General features: G+C 28.0%; 1 protein-coding gene across 1 annotated transcript; it reads right to left on the minus strand.

Moving 5' to 3' along the window:
- Positions 1-10,495: 10,495 nt before the first annotated feature.
- Positions 10,496-11,101, minus strand: LOC109795320 (uncharacterized). Its single transcript, XM_020354778.3, has one exon. The coding sequence runs from the start codon at positions 10,962-10,964 to the stop codon at positions 10,656-10,658; it is 309 nt and encodes a 102-aa protein (XP_020210367.1). The 5' UTR covers positions 10,965-11,101; the 3' UTR covers positions 10,496-10,655.
- Between the last annotated feature and the right edge of the window lie 1,303 nt (positions 11,102-12,404).

Genomic DNA, 12,404 nt, shown 5'->3' on the forward strand with positions numbered 1-12,404 from the left:
AGAAATTATAGTAGTGCTCTCAACTCACTAGCTCACTAGATCATAGATTAATCATGCTCTCAGTAATGTAATTGGTCCATAAAATTTTGTACACAACAAGAATGGAATAAGAAATTTCTCATTAAGCAAATTATCACCACAATATATAAGTACAAAATTCCTAAATTATTACACCAACTCATCAAATTGAGTAATCGATATCATAATTTTGTGAAATGCTTATTTTCATCACTTGTTGAGGGCGACATCTAACTTAATTAATTTTATGTATTTTTTATCAATAAAAATTATAATAACAAAAATTTGAACTTAAGATGATGTTTACTTTCCAACTCTCTAAAACACAACAAAGCATGTATTTGGGGATATTATCGTACATGCACGTTTATAGTAAAATTTAAATAACAGATTAATTAGAAAAAGGACGTAGAAGCAATAGAGTTACTTGAGTAAAAAACAGCATGTCAATTGTGACGGACGCTAATTAAACCAAACATGTAATATATATATATAACAAAAGGAATTAATAAGCTCACATTCATACTTATTATTTTTAAAATCCAAAAAAAAATAGTGTTCTTCGCAGAGCCAATAGATCTTATAGCTTAAATATTAAAACTATGGGGAGTTGGGCAGATGGATGATGAGTTTGGTAATGGAAGTGGAGTTTGTTTCACTGAAAAGTGCAGTTGGTTGATTCTCTTAAGGGAGTAGTGAGTTCATGTAGTATAAGAGTGGATGAGAAGGATAGATGGTGTTGGAGAAAGGGATGATATGATATTTATAATGTTCTTTGGACATATAATATTGTGCTGGATTGTGTTTGGGGAGGAGTGTGTAATATAGAAATAGATTAGGTGAAAGTGTGAAATACGATAGTACACTTAAGGGTTATAATAATATTTGCTGGAAGATTGTTACAAAATATATTACTTACAAAAATCAATTCATACCTTAAGAGTATTTTAATTGAGAAAGATGTGGTATGTCGAGTGTAAGAATGAAATAAAATCAACTAATCATTTATTTGTGAGAATTTATGTTCATGAGTGTTCATGATTTTCATGGATTTGACTATTCTATTTAGATTGAGCAAGTTATGAATCTACATTTCATAAGGAAACTCAATCTTATTTCATTAGATTATAAGTTTGGTGAGCGACAAAGGTATAAGCGAGGAAGGATGGAGAGGGATTTGGTTTGTTGTGGTGTTGGTTCTATAGAAAGTTTGAAATGTAATGATGTTTCAAGATAAGCAAATTGACTTGTTAGAAATATTGGAGTTGGTTCAAAGCAAGAAGAAGATACCTTACTCGTTTATTATATTCTTGGATTGAACCCTATGACATTTAAGGATATGTATGGATTAGGTGAAATGTTCTAGAGTATGCAAATGATAATTGTAACTATTGTATAGGATTGTCAAAATGGGTTAACCCAGTTCATTTGACTCGATCAACTCACTTTCTAAGTGGATTGCACAGTCATGTCTATTAGTTTCAATGTTCAAAATTTTCAAACCCGACATGGGCCATCATGGATTGATGTGTTAAATGAACCGACCCACCAACCCACATAATTCTTTTTAAAAAAATTAATTTAAAATAAAATTTAATTTAAGATAAATTAATTTAAAATAAAAATGGTCAAACTAAATATTTTGCATACAACATTAAACTTGATTAAAAAAGTGTACAACTTTAAATAATTAAAACAAAAAAAATAAAATTCTTGTCATCGGACTAGTTGCGCGTTAATGTTAAACTTCATTGGAAGCATGAGTAAATAAATATATAATAATTTCATATTTTTTAACACCAATTTTATCTTCCTTTACAAAAAAAAATATAATCTTATTAAAATAATACATAAATAAATGATTACGTAAATCATTTGTGAGTTGAATTGATACAAGATATAAAATAGATCAGTTGAGGGAATATAAACTTAAGTGAATCAAGTTTAAAAGTAAGTTGAATTGAATTTTTAAATTAATTAAAAAAATATTTTTTCAGTTCAACTCGACCTATTTTCATAGATCTCGATCTACAAGTAGCAAATCATAATTAGTTTGAATTTTGTATGTTCTTTGTTTTTTAGGTTGACATATATCTTGTACTAACCTACTCTTATATAATAATAATAATACTTATTTTTTTTAAAATAAGTCTTATTCTCATAGGCACCCAAAATACACAAAGCACTCGTAGAAGCAATGTGATACGGGCAAATGGTTCATGTACTGCTCAAAATGAATGTTGTAGACACTGTCCACGTATACAGGGGGTTTAATAATTATTTACCAGAATATTGTACTCTTTTGTGCTTTGCCAGAGCCATTCATTTTTTCTTTTTTTTCAGTCATTCAAAGTTGTGATTATATGCATCGCACGTAGAACTAGGGATGGCAACGGGGTGGGGCGGGTACGGGTTTCATGATACCCGTCCCGTCCCTGCAAGTAAAACTCATCTCCATCCCCGTCTCCATACCCGTCGGGTATGAATTTTCATCCTCATTCCCGTCCCCGTCGAGTATCAGGTATACCCGTACCCGTACCTGTGCCCGTCAATTTTTTTTATTTTTTTTTAAATAATATTTTTAAATTATTTTTTTATTATATTATAATTATAATTAGGTTATTTTTTTATCTCACATTATAATAAATAATCATACATAAAAAAATATTAAAATTTTTTAATATAATTAAATTAAAAGTGAATATTAAATTAAAAATGAAAACAGGGACGGGTATGGGTACGGGTACGGGGCGGGTAAGTACATACTCGTACCCGTACCTGTACCCAATTTAATATATCGGGTTTTACCCGTATCCGTACCCGTATCCGGTCAAACCGGGTATTCCCCGTCAAAGTCGGGACGGGTTCGGGTATTACCCACAGGTACGGGTATATTTGTCATCACTACGTATAACAGAAATAGGGTACGAAACAATATAACTAAAAGAAACACTTCATACTCATTCAATCAATGTTGCTGTATTAATGTCAAATTGAATTGATAATAACATATCATTCAAAATCAGATTCCAATAGGGTAAAAGGAATGTTGAAGCCGATTATGGCTGTATATCTGAACTTAGCGCAACCCAATCTTTTTTTTTTCCTTCTTTTTCAATTTCTAATTTATTATCCCCTTACTTACTTTATTTTTTATTTTAGAATCGAAATATCTAATTTAAGTAAAAAAAAATGAACTCTTGATCTTGACGGTGATATAAGTTGTATATGTAAATCCTAGATATAAAAATAGGAATACTTTTTCCTGGAAAACAAAAAAATAGGTAAAAAAAAAAAGCTAAGTAGAATTAAGTATAAATTATCTACTAATGAAATAAGAAAGCCAATGAGATAGAAAAAATGAATCGTAAATGTAAATAAGGTTCAGGTTCAAATTCGAAAGTATTTCACACCTATTATTTTTCTGTCACTTAAATTATCAGGTATGAATGAATTGTTATTGCTGGTTGGCACATTTGATGGTCATACCCTCAAACTATTTTACATTTGTAGTATCATTTTGGGTTGAAGAGTGGGAATAAAAGTAATAAGGTTTTGTATATAATTTGGCTAGTAACATTATCGTTTATCTAGTTAACAAGAAATGTGATTATATTTAAATAAAAATTATTTCATATGGAGTCAGTTTGACAAGAAATCTGGTAAAAATCTTGGTAATGATGAATTTGAGATCTCTACAAAATTTTAATTTTCTATTTTTATGATGGATTATGCAAATAAATTACTTTATCAAAAGTCTATTAAGGAAAAAAGATCTTAATCTTTAGTGACTCATTTATTTATAAAATTTGAGGTGAAATTCTTTTTCTAAATTATCTATTATACTTTGATGTTGTGTTGTAAGTGTTGCAACCTATCCTAATAATAGTGTAACCAATTTTGCCTTAAAAAGAATATCATACAAATTTACACACCAAGTAAAGTCGGAATCCGATTATGATGATCACTGTTATCGTACAACAGTAACTCCCACATGTGCACATGAGCACATCAACAATTTTATTTATATTTATTTTTCACAATGATGGAAGGAATTAGAAAACACAAATTTCGATTTTTTTTTTCTTCTATCAGTTTGGTTCAATGTATAAAGTGTCGTGATACTCGCATTAACTTTCAATTTCCTCAAAAGTAGATGGAAAACTGAAGAATTGAGCATTTTTTAATAAAAATAATAATAACTTCTGTTTACCTTTTATGCAATCAAAAAAGAAAAAATAATGTTTGATTTTATTTCACTCTTTTTTTTTTTCCTTCGCTTTCTCCCTTATCTAAACACTCCATTTGAGGCGTTGAAATTGTTAGAAGTGTAAATTGTTTTAAAACCTTTTGAGGTAGTGAAATTAATGTATAGACGAAGAAGTAGCATCTTAAAACTTATCACAATCATTAGTCTAATTAATAGTATAAAACTGGAATAGTTATATAAATTTGAGTTTTATAATATTAGGTTAAATAACTCTTTTCATCTCTAATAACAATTTTTTGTTTCAATTTAATCTCACTTTAATTTTAGGTCTCAATTTGGTCCTCAATAATTTAAATCATTGTAATTTGGGACTTCCGTCCAAATGATTTAAACGGGGTTAACTCCTGCTGACGTGGATGCCAGGTAGATGCCACGTAGATGCATAGGTGGATGTCAAATGTCATGAATACACCTGGAACCAGAGCGGGCCATTATAGTTTCAGAACGGCCCGTTCTGCATGCACAGGTTATGTGTTAATTTTGCAAATGGAACGGGACGTTCCAAATGCAAATTTAACACAACATGCGTGCAGCAGAACGAGCCGTTCTGAAACCAGAACGGGCCGTTCTGCTGTTAGAACAGGTCGTTCTGAATTCAGCACGGGCCGTGCTGCTGTTAGAACAGGCCGTTCTGAATTCAGAACGGCCCGTTCCAAAACGCTAACTTCATGCTTTTATTATATATTTTTTATTATATCTATATTATATGTAATAAAAAAAAATACAATAAATTATTTATTTATGAATAAAACTAAAAAAAATCAAATAAAATAAGACCTTCCAAAATCCTTCTTTGATTTGAACTTATCCAGTTTAAAATCTTGACTAAAATGTCGCAATGTGATTCAAAATTTGAAAATAAAAATCCATAATATATCATAAATTCAAAGACAGAAACATGGTTCAGAAACTGAAAACAAAAATTCAGAACATAACATATACTAAAAAAATTCAAAGAAATTATTTCACTCTAGTTTGACTAACAATGAAATAAAACTTGTTACCATTGTCCTTAGTATCCTTAATGATACACTGTATAGTCCAAATGTTTAGCAATTGAAGTTATCAATCCCCATTAACAATATTACCAAATCTAGTGTTTGAAATGCTTTGTACAGTGATTTTTTTGCGCACGAAATTCTGGAACCAGAATGGCCCGTTCTGAAACCAGAACGGCCCGTTCTGGTTACACTGTTGATGTGTTAAATTTGCACCTGGAACGGCCCGTTCCAGGTACAAAATTTACACACCAATAGTGTAACCAGAACGGGCCGTTCTGGTTTCAGAACGGCCCGTTCTGGCTCCAGGTGGATTCAACTATTTTGGGATCCACCTACGTGGCATCCACCTAGCATCCACGTGGCCACTAGTTAACTCCGTTTAAATCATTTAGACGGAAGTCCCAAATTGCAATGATTTAAATTATTGGGGACCAAATTGAGACCTAAAATTAAAGTGAGACTAAATTGAAACAAAAAATTGTTATCAAGGACGAAAATAAGTATTTAACCATAATATTATTATCATCGTAATTCTTCTACTAATAGAAAATTAAAGTCTTAAAACTTATAATATATTATTATATGTCTTCTTTTTTATTTTCATATAACATAATTTGACTATTTTCATAAATTAATATGTTTTTAGTTTAATTTTATCCTTGATCATTTTTGAAAAATTAAACCAATATGGCTTAATTTTTACCTTAAAAAGTAAATAATAATATATTTGAGATTCTTTTGTCTAAAATTTATATATTAAAAAGCTACATTAAATTCTATTTATGAAACTTTTAATAAGATTATTGACTTTTCCAATAATCATTTTAAAAAATTATAAGCAGAATAATTTACAATTGGTTAATAATATTAAAAAAAAAAAAACTACTGCAACATTGATAACTCATTTCAAAATGCAGTTTGGCATCAAATTCAGATTAAGACAAAAGATGAGAAAGATAAAAGCCATAATTGACTATTTGCCATAGTTTCCAACTTAATGTTGACAAAACAAATAATGCCCAATCATATTCTTCGTTTCTTTCTCTATTGCCTCCTTTTTCTCCAATCCCCCATTATTGCCAACAACAATTACCAAGTGTTGATGGAAAATATAAGTGCTGTGGCAAATAGAAGAATTATTGTGGGTAATAACTTTTTCTTTTGTTATGATGAATAACATCTCAGATTTATCATAGACCGACAAAACCAACCACATAATGTGAGTAGTTTTAATTTGATGTAACTTGAAAGGTCCATAAAACCAAGTCCAGCAAAGCTTCTACTATTAATGGTGAACATGTAAAATCAAAAGCCTTTCATCACTACTCATTAACAAGAAAGTGGAGATCAACAACGCCTATATAGATATGTATGTCTACAAATCATGGTGCTTTTGATAATAACTGTTGAAAAACGTGGGAGATACCTTTGTGAATGTGGCTTGACTAGCTAGCATTAGGATAATCTATCAAACCTTCAATTCAATGTAGGACTTCTTTTATCCATTGTCTTATGCATACAAATGTTTCATAATGATTTTTCAAGACAAACTTTTTAATATATATTATAGATTAATGATAAATGACTAATTTTTTTTAAAATATAAATAGATGTGATTAATAATTATATATAAATAATTTTTTTAATGGCATGTTATTGCGAACCAACCTTAATACGTAATTTGTGAGAGAAAGGAATTTTCTTTGATTTAGATGAAAGATGAAGAAAATAAACAGAAAAGACAATATATCTTTGATATGACATATAAACATGATCTATAATATATATATATATATATATATATATATATTTTTAATCTAAATCACAAGTATCTTCTTCTACTAGAGGTAGTCGTGTATGGTATTTTTTTTATATATATAAACATAAATTTCAAATTTTAACATGAAATTAAGGAACTTGAACACCCTACCGGCCACCTAACTATATGAATGCATGTTGATTCCATTGTCTTGCATTAGTAATAGTTAGTGAATAGCATGTGGACAATGGTAGCAAATACGTTGTATACTACGAATATTTTGATTGAAAACTCAGGAAAAGTGCAATCTTAGCACTATCGAAAGTAAAGCTGCATAGAGTTGGAGCTTCTTATTAGGTAGTTCCAATAGTGGATGAATGAGTAGGTCACGAGTTTTTGTAATGATAATGCCTCTTGGCTTACCAAAATGCTCCACATATATATTATATATGTAAATCATCAAGAGAAAGAAAGACGATAGTGCAAGAAGAATTTCTTTTTAAGAATTATTGTATTCCTAACTATATAATAATTGCAAAATAAGATAATTTAGTTTTGATCATAAATAAAAATAGATTCAAGGAAAGTAATATCAACTATTTGTGTATAATCTCCTTTTACACGAACATAGTTATTATACTTATATATATATACGAGGAGGATTATAATAATATCGGAGTAATTAACTTTTACTAAGTATTATACTGTTCAATAATTTTATATTAAATATGAAGATATATAATTAGTTAAATCATAAGTTTGTATAGTTGTATAAGATATTGTATAATTATGACTTCCTTAATTTAATCTTGATTGATAAAATTCCTTATTTAATCTCTGATTTGTAGGAGTAAAATACCATAAGAATAGAATATTCTGTATATCAAAAGTATGAACAAAAATCATTGAATTTTGCTTTTCAATTTATATATATATATATATATATATATATATATATATATATATATATATAGAGGAGGGTTCAAACGATACCGGTGTAACTTTTACTAAGTGTTACACCGCTCAATAACTTTATATTAAATATGAATTTTAAAAATTCAACCGTTAGATTGAAAGTTCATATCTCTTAGATCATATATGTCAAATTTTGTATTAATCGAAGATGATTTGATACCCTATTCTCATAAAACAAAATTGACGTAATATATACATTTTAAAATATACTAAAATATGAATACTTTGATTACCTTCAAATTGTTGTTCAATTTTAACAAAGTTTAACATATATGATCTAAGAGATATGAACTTTCAATCTAACGGTTGGATTTTGAAAATTCACATTTAATATAAAATTATTGAGCGGTGTAACACTTAGTAAAAGTTACACTGGTGTCGTTTGAACCCTCCTCATATATATATATATATATATATATATATATATATATATATATATATATATGTATGTATGTATGTATATGTATGTACATATAAAGAGATATCAAATTACTTCAAGAATAATTCTTGATAAAATTACTCCATGATAACTAATGATATAAGTTAAATTTTAATGATTCAACCGTTGAATTAAAATTTTTTAATATATAATTTAAGTTTACAAATTTTAAAAAATTTAAAAATCATAATATTTTGTTATATAGATTCAAATTAATTTATAAAATATTTGTTTATGATTATTCATATCAAATAATATTAAATATTTTTAAAATTTTGTAAATTTAATTTATACATTAAATTTTTTTAATTTAATAGTTAGATCAATAAAATTTAATATACACCATAAATTGTTAAATTAAATAACTTTACCAAGAATTTTCTTAAAATAATCTTATTTAAACCATATGTATGTTGAATTTTTATAATAAGTATTTAAAAATTATATTAACAATAATTTTTTATTAGTAAATTTTATCGTGCTTTACCATTAAACCTTCTATAGATATGTTTACGAAACTCATAACCGCCCTTTCTAATAAACTTGTCATGAACGAGTGCTCTTAGGCTTTGCTTCTAAATTATATTCCCATATTTTGGAAACAATCATTTGGTAAGCCTTAAGATCAAAGGTTTCCTTAAATCGATAACTTAGGATAAGTGTAATCACTAATCCAAAATCTTCCAAGAATGGGGAAACCTAAATCTATAGATAATCTAAGTTGACAGTGAAAAGTACTAAATTTAGATATTCCCTTATTAACTTTCACGAGCAGCAAATGTCCAAATTCACCACCACTTTGACATCAATAAATTAAATAATTGCAATATTTTGAATATGGCAAGCATTCTGTGGGTACCCCTACATTAAATGGATCACCAATTATTCTATGTATATATATTGCGCCGCCCACCTTAATAAAAACCACAATATTTTATTACTGCAATTATATTTTCTCCCCTAAATCAATTATAACTCTTAGTTCTTTTTTATCCTTATTTGTCAATCAGTTCACATGATTAATTAAAAACTAATGAGATTTTAATTCAGTTGGTTAAATTTGATGTAAGAGTGTTGCAATTTTTTTTATACTAAGTTCAATTCCCATATTAAATATTTATAAAAAATTATCCAAACAAACATCTTATTAAAGTTAAATCCTAAATGACAACAAAAGATAGGAACTTTTAATTCCACTTATTCTTAATTTACATAGTGGCACTAGGTAATTAAAGTGAAAACAAAAGTAATTACTTTTTATATTCTTTTCCTCTAAGGCATCCCGTGAGTCTTCTCCCCAACCTGACATCATTATACCAGACAACACAAACAATCCCACTTTTCAAAATTATCTTACGAAAAAAGTTAATGCACTCCTTTGAAGCGTAAGAACCGAATGAAGAGAGAAATAGAATGAAAAATATATTAAAAAAAAAAAAGAGAGAGAAAGAAATTCATAGATGTGATTGAAAAATAAAGAAAAGATTAAAAGGAAAATGAGATGAAAGAGAAACCGAGTGAGTCTGCAAATACAATAAGGAAACCCTTATCTACTTGATATGCTAAACTTATACATGAGCCTCTACACTAGTTAGAAGATATTAGAAGTTTAACTTTAACAGCAAAGAACTGTGGCCAAATTAACTATAGAGTAAAACAGAAATCAGCCATCCCAAAGTGGTTTGTGCTTTTTATATCAACATTTAGTCATGACCAAAAAGGAAAAAAGCATCAACTGCTTAAAGCCAAACTCTTTCAAGTTTCAATACTTTCTCTTTATCTGACTACATGAACCTAATTAGAATCATGATAACAAATTTCAAACTTAAAATCTGGTATTAATTATCCAACAATAAATCGGTCTTAGTGATTCTACGTGAACCTCTTCATATGTTTTAATGGTAACAAAAATATTTTTCTTGGTCGGAATTTTACCATATATGGCTTCATCAATATTTATATGATTACATCTCCATTCTAGACCTATATACACCTGATTATTAACAAAGGAAAAATGGGGGAATACAAAAAAGTAGGTAATAACTTTGGCTGATCCATTCAATCACCTAGTGTATTACATATGATCCAAACTTTAAACAGAAAAGATCGAGAAGAAAAAAAATGAGGACAAGAGAGGGAGCTATATGATGTTGTCCTTAGAAACCAAGAAGCAACAATTGTTATTCACATTTCCTACATCAAAATTGCATATCTCATGCTGTCACTTACCATGAGATGGTTCATTTCAGAAACCTGTGAGAATTCCCCAGTTACCCAAATATCAGAGCCATTAACCTGAGGGTGAGAAACACATGAGAGTATTGAAATAGGGGCTTGAAGAATACTACACACAAGCCCCCAACCATGTTGTCTTCTTCTTTCCCTATCATGTCCAAATAGCTCAACACCGTTTCCTTGCTCAAACATGCTCTCATCTGCCACCTTGGAACTCTTTCTTGTGTTGTTAAGGTTTCTTGTCACTGCTGTTAGAAGACGCCACATCTTCAACTTCTTGTGGTTTTTTACTTTGGCTACCTAGAACTTGGGTTGAGTGCTATATATATATTTATAGTTCTGAGCTAGTTGGAGTAAGACAGAATATTGGGACTCTCAACTCTCTAGAGAAAAAAACAAAGGGTTGTTGGAATGGCCAACTCTTGTACAAGGCTTTTAATAATGGTATTTTGGTGGTGGTGTTTCCTAGTGCTTGTGTTTATCATAAAAGGTATCAACATGGTGTGACATGTTCAGGAGTTGCTAGATAACATTGTTTCTTAAGTGATTAAGAATTATTTTTATTTGTATTTATGAAGATAATTCATATAATATTCTAAAGTCGATAACTACAAATTAATATATATTTATAAGATATGATTTTCGTTAATTAAATATTATTTTAATTGATAAAAATTAATTTTGAAAGTATCATATCAACTTTTTTGTATTTTAAGGTAAATTTTATAATTATTAGACAAAAAACTTGGTTATGTGATTAAATTTTCAATTTTTGTGTTAGTGTATATAAAATAAAATATAATTACAAAAAGTCAATCCTTATATTAAAATAAGTTCTTTAACAAATTAGTCTTTAGCTCAAATGTACATACACATGATATATATATATATATATATATATATATATATATATATATATATATATATATATATATATATATATATATATATATATATATATATAAAAGTAATTCATTTACTGTAAAAATAAGTATACTTAAATTTATTTTAATTGATAACTCATTTTATAACAAATTTCAAGATCTAACAGTTGATTTAATAGTTTTTAATATATAATTAAAATTTACAAATTTTAAAAAAAATTAAAAATTATTTGATATTTCGTTTTATTAATTAAAATTAATATATAAAATATTTTTATGATTATCTATTAATTTGAACTAAAAAAATAGAATATAAAATAATTTTTAATTTTTTTAAAATTTTACAAAATTAATTTATACATTAAAAATTTTTAATTTATCAATTAAATCGTTAAAATTTGATATATATATATATATATATATATATTTATTTATTTAGTTATTTATTTGAGTTCACACAAAAGAAGTTTGTCACAAAAGGTTTGTGGGTGCATTTTGGCTTTTAAGAGGGCAACTATGTGCATCAACATTTCTCTACCCATTAATCAAAGGTGGGGTCTATATATGGCCAACTTGCCGACAAAGCTGCCTAATTGTACAAAAAGTCTCTTGAGGAGTCTTTTTACACTCAAACTTTGGGTTTACTATTGCTGAGTTGTTATGCTACATCAGTTACACATAACTACTGGTTTTACCAAAATACAGGAAGGAATTTTAAGGTATAGATAGCTTTACACTTTACAGTTCATGGTGCTACAATTTGAAGGGTCCCTAACACTAACACACATGAAGCTTTGGACAAAAGGTTTTGCTGCAAACTTTT

This window comes from Cajanus cajan, chromosome 9 (genome assembly GCF_000230855.2).
Source record: "Cajanus cajan strain Asha chromosome 9, NIPB_CcT2T_4, whole genome shotgun sequence".
NCBI classification, from domain to species: domain Eukaryota; kingdom Viridiplantae; phylum Streptophyta; class Magnoliopsida; order Fabales; family Fabaceae; genus Cajanus; species Cajanus cajan.